The following is a 15,452-nucleotide window of genomic DNA, read 5'->3' on the forward strand; positions in this document are numbered from 1 at the left end:
AGATCTGGCTGGGCTCAGTGCCCTTTACTTATTCTTAAGTGGGCTCACCAAGCCATCCCAGAATTCTTGTCTTCCTCCCACCTATCTGCAGGCCCTCTGTGGGCAGCTACAAAGGCAGATGGCAGGGATTAGAGCTATTATTTTCACATCTGTGTTTTCAGTTCATCATTTTATTTAAAGCATATGCTCTTGTAAAATAGTTTGAAATGTCATGTTCCAGTCCCAACATTCTGGGGAGGGGCCCAGGAATCTGGGAAGAAATAGTCTAGAAACTAGCATCTAGGGAAATCCTAGATTTAAGAACAGTTGTATGTGAGAAGTAAGAACACAGCAGCATGGGGTACACTTAGCCACTCTGGGTCATGTGACCAGGGTGGGTTTTCTCTAGCAGCCAGCAGCAGAGAGGAAAGTTAGGATGGAGCAATGGCTGGAGAAATGTGGCCTCTTGTTTTCGGCCATACCACACACCGCTCTCTCTAATTATTCATTCCAAAGGAATAAAGGAAGGGAGACAAGAGACTGAGCTCAAGGCACCAAAAAGGGCTCAAAGGTTCTGCCCACAGAAAGATAATCCAGTTTTGAAATCTTAACAAAGGATTTAAAAGCCTCCTTGTCATTTAGGCTACCTGTGTCTCTCTGGCTGTCCTTTCTCCCAGCTCCCTCTTTTTCAAACCTCTCAAATTTGCTTGTTCTTCTCTCTGACTGACTTGCCCGTTTGGACCTGGAGTACTTAGAGGGCTTCACAAGCCTGTAGGTGGAGACCTTGTGATCACTTTGTATGGCATGAACCACAACCATGTCACTCTCTAATGAATCACGGAACCTGAAAAAATAAAACAAGTACTTGTAATAGTCACCATTTTAATCATTTAATTACACCATTTAAATCAGTTTGCATGATTATTAATTAATAAAATAAGACCACAATACACTATGCTTATAAATAATATCATTATATTGTACTGGATCCAAAATTTTACTATTCATTACCAACAAGGATGTGATGGCAGTTGGATAGGACTGGGTCAAAGAGCAAGTAGATTTTTCTTTCTAATGAAAATACTAAACAATTCATTATTAATCAGTATAGTACTATTGTTTTATTAATATGTAGAAAAATGAAAACTTTTCAGGCACGCTGCAGTTTAATGATAAATGGATCGTGTCAAACTCTGAGGAAATGTTGTCCACCTCCCTATCTATTATCTTTTATATACGTAATAGGTAACAGATAGGGAGGTAGATACAAAGTATATGAAATATATATATTACCCTATTTGCCTCTGTAAAAAACATTAAGCTCAGTAATTCATACTGCTGCCTAGTTCACCTTTCTCTTGTAGACCACAGAGATTTATCTTTTGAAAGCTCCTCATTCATTAGATCGCTGCTATTTTTTGGCACTGGTTCATAATTGTTCCCCCTTCTTTTAATTTTAGAATTTATTTATGTGTATAGCAATTATTCCTAGCTTGTTTGCCTTTCTTGCTATTTTTCTAACTCAATCCTTTTAACTCTATTTCTCCTTTTAAAATGGCTAGTCCTAATTTTTCCTTTTCTCTCATAGCATAATATATTTCTCATCTCTATAAGACTTACTCCCTTTATCTGTTTGTCCTCTGGAGTTTCACTCTTTAAATTTTAGACTTTCCATGAAACCCAGATAACAGGAAGGAAAATATGGATGGTTTTGATCACATCAAAATTTAAAACTTCTGCATAGTTAAAAAACTATGAATAACACTTAAGACAAATGGCAGAGTAGGAGAAAGCATTTGCAATATGTATAATAAAGTGAAAATACTTATAATACAGAAATAGAGACTAAAAATAAACAGAAATGAAAGAAATGAATGAAGAAGTAAACAGATAATTCTAAGAAGAAATATAAATAAACTATACACATACGAAATGCTCAACTTAACCAATGATCAAAAGAATGCAAATTATCCAACCAAGAGTTATCATCTTTGGCCTATTCAATTGGTGAAGATGAAAACACTGCTAATACCCAGTGCTATTCGTAGTCAACTTTATCCTCTTCCCCATTCCAGTCAGACACTTATGATTTCCTTCCACATGTTTATTGAAGACATGAAGCTATAGTGGGCACAGGGGTCTGGACCAGGAGAGGAAAGCAGGGAGTTAAGGAAACAAGTATTTAAGGGCAAGGGGAATAGTTAGGAAAGAGATGGGCAAATTGGGTCCTAGAGCCGCGGGCACTTTTTCTCCACTTCTGACAGCATTCGGGGAGACACAAGGCCTCAAAGATGATGGCTGCATGTATATCTGATCCTGGGAACAGGGGCTCCTGGCCTTGTCAAAGATTGCCTTCTCCAGCAGAGCACAGAAACCATAGAACCAAAGAACTGAAAGAAACAGACAGGCTAGGACAATGAGCCTCAGAAGCAGAGACTGACTTTCCTGTCCGCCTGGTGGAATAGGAATCCAGAGTCAAATTTAAGTTAATGTAAATAAAATAAAGAACAGCAATATTGCTTATATACCTGAGTTTGTGAGTTAAGATTCATACTTGCCATATATATATACACACGTATATATAAATACATATATACACATTTACAGATATATTGTGAATATTTATTAAAGACAAACATAGGATACTATGTTGATGGTTCTTCCTGAAAAGAACTTCTTACCCACTTTCATTTCTTGTTGGGTAGCAATCATAGATAAAATTCAGGGATTCAAATATTCAAATAGTATCCAGGAATTCAAATATTCAGGGATACAATACCAGATAACAAGTGCCATAATTCACAGGCCAGAGGACCAGAGAGGAGATGCTGCACAGAGAGTGCTCTGGAGATCTGCAGAGGGCTCCCCTCCAGCCTTCAGGTGAGCAGCGATCAGCAGGGGCGCGTGATGAGTTTACCTGAGGCTGGAGAAAGGGCCACCAGAAGGGAACAGGTGGAATAATCCTCAGACCCCACACTGGTTGCAATAGCTCTGTTCCTACAATCCTCATAATACCTGGAACACAGGGTAGAATGCTCAGAAGGTTTTGTCCTAGCAGTGGGCAACAATTAGCTCTAGACTAAAGGCTGCCTGATCTCACCTAACAAAGATTAAAAGCAAGCCTCAAAAACTCAAACTATTTCCAAGTAACTTAACTGAACCCCAGAACAAAGCTCAAGAATATTTAAAAGTATATAAAAATACCCAGCATCCACAATGTAAAAGTCACGATGCCTGGCATCCAATCAAAATTTTTTAGGCAGGCAAAGAAGAAGAAAAATGTGACCCAAAATAAAGAGAAAAAAAATCAATTAATAAAAACAGATCCAGAAATGACACAGATGATATAACTAGCAGACAAGAACATTAAAGCAGTTATTATAACATATTTTAACTGTTTAAGAAGGTAGAGGAAAGCACGAGCACATTAAGAGAAGCAAAATCCTCACCCATCATACTAGGAAGTCAATAAATGATGATTAATAATAAATTCATACAAATATATTATTTAGATATATAGTTGTAACCACTGGAAGAAATATTAAAAGTGGATTCTCTTTAAGGTTTATCATGTTTATCGATTGAAAGACTCAATATCTATTTTTAAAATGTCTGTTATGTCTAAGTTGATCTATAGATTCAATGTAATTCCAATCAAAACCTTAGGTTTTTTTGTGAAAATTAGCAAGTTGATTCTATTCAAAGAACCCAAGCAATATTGAAGATGAAAAACAAAACTAGAAGATTTACAATATCAGATGTCAATAATAATTAAGATAGTGTGATACTAGCACCAAAATAGATAGGCCTGTGGAATAGAATAAAGAGTTCAGGAATAGACTCATTCCTATATGATATATGATATATGACAAAACATCCCCACGATCCAGTGAGGAAAGGATGGTCTTTTCAACAAAATTGGTCAACTGGTTATCCATATTGAAACAAACGACACTTCATCTCTATCTTACACTCCCCACAAAATTATTCAAGATAGGTAACAGCAAAACAATCGAACTTCTCAAAGAAAACAGAGAAGAACAAAAGACTTGAACACACACCTAACAGAAGAGAATACACAAATAACCCATAAGTATAAGGAAAGGGGCTGAAAATCATCACTCATCCGGGAAATGCTGATTTAATTCCCACTGAGATACTACCACGGAATGGCTAAAATGTAAAGAATTGACAATACAAAGTGATGACAAGACTGAGTGTTATGGGTTGAGTTATGTCCCCCAAAAAAGACATGTTGAGGTCCTAACCCTCAGTATCTCAGAATGTGACCTTATCTGGAAATAGGGTTTGACAGAGGTAATCAAGTTAAAATGAGATCATTTGGGTGGGTCCTAATCCAACATGACCAGTGTCCTTACAAAAAGAGGGAATTTGAATGTACACAGAGGGAAGATTATATGAAGAGACACAGAGAGCACCATGTGAAGGCAAAAGATTGGGAGTGATGCATCTACAAGCCAAGGAACATCAAAGCTGGCCTGACAATCCCCAGAAGCTCAGACAGAGGCATGGAACAGATTCTCCCTCCCAGTTCTCAGAAGAAACCAACTCAGCCAACACTTTGGTTTTGGATTTCCAGCCTCTAGAATCGTCAGACAATAAATGTCTGTTATTTTAAGCCAACAAGTCTATGGTACTTTGTTATGGAAGCCCAAGGAAGTTAATACAATGGGGATCAATCAGAATTCTCATACAGTGATGATCAGAGTATAGGTTGGTTGAACCCTATTTGGAAAACTGTTTGGCAGTGTCTAATAAAGCTAAACATGCATATAGCCTATGACCCTCCACTCCTGGTTACATAGCAAACAAAAATAAGTGCTTATGTTCACCAAAAACATACATGAGAATGTCCATAGCAGCATTATTCGTAGTAGCCAAAAAATAGAAACAATTCAAATATCCATCAACAGTTAAATGAATAAACAAATTGTGATAAACCATTTAATAGAATATTACAAAACAAGGAAAAAGAATGAACTACTGCTACTTGCAACAACATGGGTAAACTTAGGCATGATACTAAGTTTAAAAAGTCAGGCACGAAGAGTTTAGTCATCAACGTTGCATGTATATGCAGTTCACAGACAAAATTAATCTATAGTGACAAACATCCATCTTTGGAAAGTAGATATTTACTGAGAGGCGGCCAGGGGGAACTTTCTGGAGTGCCATAAATGTTCTTAATCTGGGTGGTGGATATACGTGTTTATATATCTATAAAAATTTATTAAGATGTCCAGTTAAGATTTATGCATTTTATTGCATGTAAATTAAATCTCAAAAAGGCAAAAAAAAGCAATTTCCTCTGGGAAGTCATTCTAGTACATGAAAGGGATCAGACAGGAAGTCTTTCATTCTAAGTCCTCTGATTCTATTTTATTTTTATTTTATTCTACTTTATTTTTGATTTTGTAATATGTACATGCTTTGTCAAAAACAGAACGTAAGTATGCATTACATAATTTGGTGTGTGAAAAATCTAATTGTTAAACAAATTGCCAGATTTAAACTAGGAAAGAGTGAGTAGAAAGCCCAGGAAGATATGGTAGCAACGACACGGGAATTCCTTGAGATTTCAAGAGTTGGTGGGTACTTAAGGAGACTGCTTATCTGACCACTTTGATTAAGCCACTGTAAATGACTTTACTCAAATATATGTTCTCAAACATCTTAACTTGCAGGAAATATGGATCCTACCTATTCTGTAGCTTCATTAGGCCAATTCGATGTTTCTCTTTTTCCCAACCTAATTCCTTTTCCACTTGCTGAATTTTGTAAACTGTTTTTCTGTCAATCTCAGCACGAATTTTGGAATCTACATCAAAATCCTGTGGGTAAGTAGATTTGTTCATCAAATGGGCACTTTCATCAACGTACTTTATCAATCCTATTTCATACCCAGATACAGATTTTTAAGATTTGTCTTCAATTTCATGCTGCATCATAGCTCTCCCAAACATCATAAACTCTCTCCGTTTTAGAATGAAGTAGCATACTTTTGATCTCACTTCCACAAAATATGGAGAAAAGTTCTCAGAAATAATTAACAATCATGCAGATAAAGTTACATATTAAAAGGTTTTTTCCCACAATAAAAATAATGAATGCTAACAGCATATTTGCAGTGTGTACAAAGTAAAAAAAAAGAAAAAATAGTCCCTTCACCCCAAAGCAACTACTATTACATAACCAGCCGGGCCCAGGGTAGAAGTTCATGGCGGTTGATCACTAGCTGAACATGCCCTCCCAGTTGACTCCACCCAGGAAAGATAGTCAAGTCTTTGGCGTCTTCTTGACATCAAGTTCTGGTTGAATGTCCTTCACCAAGCATGCCATTTTTCCCGTAAGGATACTTAGGGGCTTCCTTCGCTCCTGGAAGAATATCAGGCCTTCATTCACACTAAATTGTAAGTAATTATTTGTTCCAGAGGTGTTTGTATTTTAGTAACGATATGTGTAAAATGCTTAGCCACAGAATTTGCCTCAATTGTTCCATATTTTGAATTATGTCACCCACACTCTGCAAGTGTCAACCTTTTGCTTAGTAAAATAGCAGAAATGTCTTTTTAACCATTACAAGTCAGTCTTTCAACCAACATAATGAGTTAATGATTACGATTTCACCAAAGCATTTTTCACATGAAATTGGCTGAGTGCTTCTAGAATTATAGGACTGGGTATAGTCAGGATGGTAAATTCTGGGTTTTTATTTGATTAGGCTCTTGACAGTAATTCCATTTAAGAAGAAGTAAAAAATGAAAAAAAAATCAATCACCAGCAAGGTAGACGAGGCTTTGCAATAAGTCACAAAAGAAAAAAAAGTAATAATACAAAATTAGCTTAAACAATTTGGTGATTGTCCCCTTAGCTACAACTAAACTAATTCATCTTACAGAAACTTGCGGATCAACCAGGTACTATCTGTTCAATAGATCTGATGAATTATAGAAATGGAGCCACAGGGGATCAAATTGTATACGTACCTATCCAACAGTCAGATATCTCCAGCTAGGTATGATAAAGGTTGATAACCAGAGTCAAACTTATATTTACCTCTTATCTTGTTACAAATGAAAAAATGTGACGTAGCTAAATCCAGAAGTAAAGTTTATGTCAAGTAAAGAGGGTCATCTACATCCCAACCAAGTTGTGCGACAAGTTCTGCAGTAGCTCAGTTGCTGCCAACACACTGATTGGCCAGATAAAGAGAAACTTAAAGATGATTTTAAGTGTTCCTACTTGTTGGCAAAATAGTCATCTCGATCCAGAAAGAGCATATGTTAAAATTAAAATCAAATTTGTTTTAGGCTTACTGTGCGTTTAAACTGCATATGCTTTGGTAATTCTTCATTCATTTCTAGCAGTTTCCAAAATTCAGTCCTCAAAGCTTTGAGTTGTTCTCTCTTCCCAGCCTTTATTTCTTCCACTTCCTTCATTAACTTGTCATGTTCTCTTTTTCTTCTGGCATTCTCAATACTGAGAACAGAAATTTAAAAGGATAACAGGTTAGGGTGCAGAAAGAGCAAAGAGAAAATTGGTATTCGATAATTTGGAAATTCGTTTAGCTTGGTCGACTTCTGTAAAATGGGGGTTTGTTTTGCAAAAGCTCAGGTTTAGCAGGTATTTATCAAAAAGCCCCATACCTGTAGGTTTTGGGATCTTCAATGTCTTTCGGAAGTGGCTCTGTTTCAATTCCGAACTGTAGAAAGGAGAATAAAAGGTTAACCCTTTTAAATTGCATATTTCCCTTAAAATATCGAATAAGAAGTAAATTTAGGGCTTTTTTCCTGTTGATTTCCAACAATTGTAAGCCTGGAAATTATTTTCACAAAAGCTAAACTATGGGGAAAAAATGCAGTTGACTAAACTTAGTTTTTTCTGCTTCATTTAAAGGGATACATAGAAAAAGTCTTGAAACCAAATCCTACGTATACAAAATGTTAATATCACCATATTCCCTTCCATAATGGGAATTACTAATATTCATGTGTTAGTAACAAAGAATGAACACAAAAACTTCTCTAGGTCATTTATTTTAAAATATTGTTTTTTAGTCTATCCCTTTCACACATGCATAGTTCTCCCAAAATATCTCACGTGTATATGAACCAGGAAGATTTTTAAATATTTTTTTTAAATTTTAAGTAAGCATTTCACTTGACCTTATCAAAAAAGGACATACAGTGGGAAAGGCACAGAATAATATAATACCCCTCCTTGAGAAGAAAAGATATGAAATCAGAAATATGAGTCTCAAAGGAACTCAGCTGAAATTAAGGGGAACTATGAAGTAACTCACTTAAAAATACTTGGTTGATTCAGGCGCTGTGCTGTAAAACGCCTTAGGCTGCTAAGGAAGAGGAATTACAATCCATTGATTTAAACAAAGAGTCTTAGTTTGTTAACTAATCAGTTCTTAAGTAAAATTGAACTTTATTCTCTTTCATAACAGATAGGTCTCTGTTTTGCTGTCATTTGTTGTAAAATAAATAAATAAATAAACACTCTCTTTGGTCAAGTTGTTTTGTTACAGTACTAGTCTCTCTACATATGAAACATAAATCTACATATTTTTATGTAAGGCAAGCTTTATGACTTTAGTAAAAGTGAAGTCACAAAACACGACCAACGTTAGGAGACAGTGATGGCTAATACATTGTAGTTACTGTTAATCACTTTGGACACACCTTGACTGAATTTTATTTTTTATTCTTTTATTTCCCAGAGCTCAGGTTCTCCAGTATCAGTGTGATTTCCAGGATTTGATATTGATACCCAGTCAACTCTCTCCTGGCCTCAGCTGTTTACAGGAAGTTTGCATTAAGCAAAGGCATTTCCAACAGTTCCAAAATATATACCAATTGTTCTCAACCCTGGCTGCACAATAGAATCATAGGGGCTTAGGGAAGGTTGGGGTAGGGAGGGATATTTTATAAAATACTGATGTCTAGGCATCAGCTTAAGAGATTCTGATTTAATTGCTCTTGGGTGGGGCTCCGGCGTCTGTACTTTTAAGGGCTCCCCACTGATTCTAAAATACAGTCAGGTAAGAATCTCAGAGTATGCAGGGCTTCGTCTTTTGTTTATTTTGTTATTCAGTTCTTTCTGATTTTGCCTTCTTAAAAGCAGAGTCTGCTTCAGCAACTTAAGAAATATCGATTGCAGCCATAAATAAAAGGACATCATCATACAAACGTGGAGTGATTTTTTTTTTATCCAATATGGGTTCCCATAGAGAGAGTTGGTACTAGGTAGAAAGATGAAGATTTTCTTCTTGTTCATACACTTTTCCTTCTGCAATGCCTCTTCCTGAGCTGAACCTCTTGGATAACAGCCCATTCTCCAAATTTTGCTGCTATTAATAGAAAAGAAAATTTACCTGCTAAAATCTGCCCTACATTCTTTGTATGTTCTTTTGAAGTTGGCTTCCTGTTAAGGGGAAGTCAATGTGTTTGTAGGAATTTTAACTATGGTCTTTCTAATATGATTCTTATTTTCTAGGAGCAATTCTAATGGTTATTAGTGATTGTGCCCAAAGGAACTATTTTGATAATAGAAAACTCAGGTCTTGTGACAGGGCAGAAGTATATCATTTGGGGATCTGAGCCCTCAATCTTCATTATAAAGTCAATAATGTATTCTGCCTAAGAATAAAATAATTTAACTGAATCTTGGATTGTGATCCATAGTATCATATTCTAATACTAAAGACAATAAAATTTTTACAAACCCTTTCAAAGGCACAGATTATGGTGTACATCCCATATATGCCCTTTCAATAAGTGAATGAATAAATTACACGCAAAATATATATCTGAAAAAACTTGTGCATTGTGAAAACAAACTTTGATCAAGAAAGCGATGATACAGAAAAATTGACACAATCATTTTAATTTGGGGAATTTCACACCTTTAGTAATAAGAGGAATTAAATGCCTTTGATATTTGATAATAGAGGCACCAGAATGTCAAAATTATAATTCTGGCAGGAAGATTAGACTATAAGGTAAATGTATCTAAGTAGTTTTCAATTTTAAAGAATATAAGCAATTTTATATCACTATTTTAAAATAAAGGGGTTTTTGTTGTTGTTGTTATTAGTTGGGTACATACCCTGGGAGATGGTACTTTAGCTTTGATGGTTTTTTTTAACTCAAATTCAGAAAAAACATTGAAAACAAAGATATTACTATCTGCTCCAGTAGTCACCAAGAAACGGTCATCAAAGCTAGCAGAGATGCCTTTAACACATCCATAATTATTATCATGCATATTGAAGTGCCAGTAGTCCGCCATATTGGTCAATGAAAGATCATTCTGACTTAAGATATAGACTCGAATTGCTCCATTTTTCATTCCACAAAACATCACATCTTGGTTAATGCTATGAAACAAAAAGAAAGTAAATTGTCCTTTATATTAATCTGAAGACAATGCTTAATTTTAAATTGACAAATGACTAAATTTTTAATAAGAAAAGTGATACAGACTAAATTGTGTCCCCTCAAAATTCACATGCTGAGGCACTAACAAACCATGGCAGCCTCAGCAAACTAATACAAAAGGGTAGAGGGGAAAGAAGGCAACTGGAAATTTGGAGCTATTATGTTTGGTCTTCAAAAGAATGACTGGCACATACGCTTAATTCTCAATTATTAAAGGACTAATGATTAATTTGTGATTTCTCCAGAATCATTATAACCCAGAATCTTCATTGTCTGACTATGCAGTAGCATCTTCCTAAGTAACAGAAAGTAAATCCACACAATTGTCTGATAAACAGAAATTGTGGCAGAATATTTGATAGAGGGACTGAAATACAGTTTCGGGATTAGCTTTGATTCTATTTATTCATTTGATTTATTTAACTAAACGTTTATTCAACTAAACTTTGTTTGAGTCTGTCCTCTATTTGGACAGATCTTTAAAAAATTGACAATATTCTTAAAGGATAAACACATAGACACTGGGTCCAGCCCGGTGGCATAGTGGTTACGTTTGCACACTCCCCTTCGGCAGCCCAGGGTTCTCGGGTTCAGATCCTGGGCATGGACATACACACTGCTCATCAAGCCATGCTGCAGTGGAGTCCCATATACAAAGTGGAGGAAGGCTGGCACAGATGTTAGCTCAGGGACAATCTTCCTCAAGCAAAAAAGAGGAAGATTGGCAACAGATGTCAGTTCAGGGCCAATCTTCCTCACCAAAAACAAAAACAAAAACATAGACATTAATGGAATACGATTTTTTAAAGCTTTCTGAAATTCTGTTCACCTGAAAGTGATAGCTTGGATAGGATTATCCTCTGTATCCTGAAGAAAACGGAAATCAAAAGGTTCATCTCTCTGTTCTTTGATATCACGGCTTTTGTCATATGGGGGGAATGCACAGTGATATAAAAAACCAGCGTCATAGCCACCCTGGAAAAGAGATAAATAACATAGAAGGTGGAACTTGAATATAAGACACATATAACCACATGAGGATTTTTTTATTATTTCAAATTTTAAAACACAAAATTTTATATGATTTCTATGACTATAGATAGGCTTTATAAAGCATCTCCATTGTCCCTTTATACGCAACTATACAATTATAATAATAAAACACCTTACAATGATTTGTTCACACTTAAAAGTCAATACAAAAGAGATATCACCTCTGACTACCTCCTGAATTCCATTTTATTTCAAGTATTACTCTGAAAAAGCAGTATTTAATAAGAGTTTTGTAGGTCATGGTTTTCAGAGCTGGTTTTCAGTCTAGGCCATTGCTTTTCTTCCTGAGGCAACGGCCAATTCTGAAAGTAGCTGTAGAGAGGCTAAAAAGCTGAGCAGGTCTCTGTGCAGTCTCACGGGCTTAGGGAGAGAGAAAAATTCCCAGGGTCCCCCAAGGAGAAGGAGCCACTGTAAACATACCTTCCACTGGGCTTTCCATTGCAACCCTGGAGTACTATACCCTACATGTATGAGTAAGCTAGAAATAGACTGGCCCTCACAGGAAGTGAAATCTGATTTCAGGTCATCTTCAATCACTGACTGGATGAAAGTGACCTAGGATTTCTAGCTTTCCAAAATCAAAAACAAATCTCCAGGAGATAGTGGCAAAATAGAGAGACTCAAGCTAGTGCTACAGCTTTTCACATACAAGGTCTAGCATTCAATAAAGACAAAAACAAAAGCAAAAGGGAACTAGGGATGCTAGCAAAGACAAGACTTGGTTGAAAAATCAAAAGAAAAAAACAGATCAAAGAAACAAAATCACAAGAGATACTGATAGAGGTATTTTCAAAAGGGACTTCAAAATAACTATGATTAATATATTTAAGGAATTTGAAGGCAACACAGAAAATTTTAGAAGTCAACTGAAATCTATAGAAAGAATAAATAATGCAAAAAATTAAAATTCTAGAACTGAAAAGTAAAATGACAGAAATTAAAAAATTCAATAGATCAGTTTAAAAGCATCTAGACACAGGTAAAGATAGAATTGTGAAGCTGGAACAGAGATCAGAAAAAATAGACTAAAGGAGAGAGAACAGATGGAAAATCAAAAAAAAAAAAAAGGAATGTAAGATGCACATGGACATAGTGATAAACGCTAATATGCATAAAATTCAAATCTCAGAAAAAGAGTAAAAAGATGAGCCAGAAGCAACATTGTGGTAGATAATGACTGAGAACTTCCCAAAATTGAATAAAAATATGTTGGAATTCAAGAAATGCTATGAACCACAAGCAAGATAAATATGAAGAAATTACTCCTTTTAAAACAAAATCTTAAAAGAAACCAGAGAAAAGAGATACATTAGGTTTCAAATAAACAGCAATAAAAAGATGCAACTGGCAGAATGGAAGACAAAAGATAAAAAGATAGCAAGGTCTTGAAAAGAAAATATCCAGCAAAAATATAATTTTTTAAAGAGGCAAAATAGGAGCCAGCCCAGTGGTGTAGTAGTTAAGTGTGTGTGCTCCACTTTGGTGGCCCAGGGTTCACAAGTTCGGATCCCAGGTGGGGACATACACACCGCTCATCAAGCCATGCTGTGGTGGCACCCCACATGGAAGAACTAGAAAGACTTACAACTAGGATATACAGCTATGTACGGGGGCTTTGGGGGAAAAAAAAAAAGGCAAAATAAAGACACTTCAAGACAAGAAAGAAAAAAAAACCCAAACTGGGAGAATTTGTCACCAGCAGACATACACTAAAGAAAATATTAAAGGGTATTTTTCAAGCAAAAGGTGCAACTACAAAAATATAGAAAGGAATCAACAAAAAGAAAAAAGATAAACCAAAATGATATCAATAATATAAAAACAATAGGAAAATGCCTTTAGGGGATACAAACACATATATAAAAATAAAATACGTGACAACAGGGGATGGGGAGGATAAATGGTGTTAAAGTGATCTAAGATCTTTTTTCTCTGAAACTAGTAAAACAATAAATTTATATCAAATTATATTAAGGATGCATATTATTATCTTTAGGATCACCTCTAAAAGAACAGTAAAAGAATGGATAACTAATAACCTAACAGAGAAGGAAAATCAGGGGGAAAACTACCTAATTATCCACTAGAAGGTAGAAAAGGGAACATAGAGTTGGTGTGATAAATGAAAATAATTAGTAAGATGGTGGATTTAATCTGAAATATGTTAGTAACTACATTAAATGTAAATGGACATAGTACTCTGTTAAAATAAAGACTAAGTTCATCCTACAGAATTTTTTAAAAAGCCTACAACATGCTGCTTACAAGAGACATGCTTTGAATATAAGGATATCAAAGGTAAAGGAAAGAGAAGAATAATTAACAACTCTAAGTTTTGGCTTAGGAACTGGATGGATGGTTGTCCCATTTACTGAGCTAGAGATGGAGCAGGTTTGCATGGGGCAAGTGTGGTTTGAAAGTTATATTTGGGGCATGTTAATTTTGAGGTACCAAGTAGAGATGTCGAGTTGGATATACAAGTCTGAATATGAGAGGAGAGGTCAAGACTAGGGATATAGAATTGATATTTATTGAAGTTACCTAGCAAGAAAGAAGGGACCCAAGACCACATCCCAGATGACTTCAAATTTCAAAGCTTGTTCAGCAAATGAGAAGCCAGAAAAAGAGGCTGAAAAGGAGTGGCCAGTAAAGTGTGGTACTTTGGAAGTCAAGAAAAGAAAGGATTTTAAGAAGGATGGAGCGTCAACTCTATCAAATGTTTCTGAAGGGTCAGATGGACAGAGAAGTGACCACTGAGCTTGGCAACGAGGAAATCTGATGAAGTCATGGAGATAGAAACCCAACTGAAAGGGGTTGAAGATCAAATAGGAGGTGAAGAAATGAAGCCAATGACTACAGACAACTCTTTCAAAAGTTTTCCTATAAAGCAACGGTGGAGAGGAAGGAAAGAGAGGTTAAGACAAACATTTAAGATGATAAGTACTAGAGCATGTTTATGTGCTGATGAGAATTGAGTAAACAGAGAAGCTGATACTGGATACCAGGTGGTTTATTTCAGGAGCAAAATCTTTGAGAAAGTGAGAGGGGATGGGGTCAAGAGGCCACTTGGAAAGTTGCAGGGGACATTCACCAATTGTAACAATAGGCAAAGCAGACAAAACTCCCATGGGGCATTAGATCTGATTCAGACAAGATAAAGAAATTCCATCTGATGGCTTTTATATTCTCAGTGAAATGTGAGATGAAGTTATCATTAGAAAGTGAGGGAACGTATAAAATGTTTGAGGGGAGGAGAAAGAATGAAAGTGATAATTTGGAAGGTGGGAAAGTGAACATGGCTGGGCAGTGGAACCGACCTGCAGAGGGAGTAGACTTCAAAACTGTAGCCATGACTTCAAAACGAGACTGGTTTTCTATAGCTCCTGCTGGGTGCAGGCACAGAGCTGGCAAATAGCTGGATTAAGCAGGATTAGTGTCACCACCTCTGTGAACTATACTTTAACTTTGAGTGCTGGTGTAGCTTAATGGTTAAGAGCATGGACTCTAGACCCAGACTGCCTGGCCCCACATCCGGGTTCCACCCTTCATTAGTTATATGACCTTGGATAAGTTACTTAACCTTTCCATGCCTTGGTTTCTTCTTCCGTAAAATGCAAATTAAAAGAGCACTTATTTTATAGGGTGGTTATTAAATCACTTAGAATGGTGCTTGGTACAGAATACATAGGTTTCCAGGTTTAGCAAATAAAAATATAGGATGCCCAGTTAAACTTGAATTTCAGATAAGCAAATACATTTTGAGTGTAAGTATGTTCCATGTACTATTTATCTGGCAACTCTAAGAGTAAGCACTAAATATACATGTTAAATAATTAATAATTTTTGCATGTATGTTTCAAGGATAACAGAACTCTATTACACTATATTATAGTTGTTTCTATGCCTCTCTTTCTCATGATCTGAGGAAGTTTCCTGAGGGGAGGAACCATG

At 35.9% G+C, this 15,452-nt stretch overlaps 1 protein-coding gene across 8 annotated transcripts in view; it reads right to left on the reverse strand.

Annotated features, from left to right (window-relative positions):
• Positions 1-15,452, reverse strand: part of CFAP44 (cilia and flagella associated protein 44) — a 106,611-nt gene that overhangs the window by 36,942 nt on the left and 54,217 nt on the right. For all 8 annotated transcript variants that reach the window (XR_006888273.1, XR_006888274.1, XM_046659083.1 and 5 more), the window contains 6 exons: positions 11,278-11,423; positions 10,117-10,387; positions 7,647-7,702; positions 7,317-7,479; positions 5,701-5,831; positions 627-823 (listed from right to left, as the gene is read on the reverse strand). Coding sequence is in view for 6 of the 8 variants with exons in the window: in XM_046659083.1 (XP_046515039.1) it covers positions 627-823; positions 5,701-5,831; positions 7,317-7,479; positions 7,647-7,702; positions 10,117-10,387; positions 11,278-11,423 (964 nt within the window). In the remaining 2 variants the exon portion in view is untranslated. The remainder of the gene's footprint in view (positions 1-626; positions 824-5,700; positions 5,832-7,316; positions 7,480-7,646; positions 7,703-10,116; positions 10,388-11,277; positions 11,424-15,452) is intronic.

Source organism: Equus quagga, chromosome 4 (assembly GCF_021613505.1).
Source record: "Equus quagga isolate Etosha38 chromosome 4, UCLA_HA_Equagga_1.0, whole genome shotgun sequence".
Taxonomy (NCBI): Eukaryota; Metazoa; Chordata; class Mammalia; order Perissodactyla; family Equidae; genus Equus; species Equus quagga.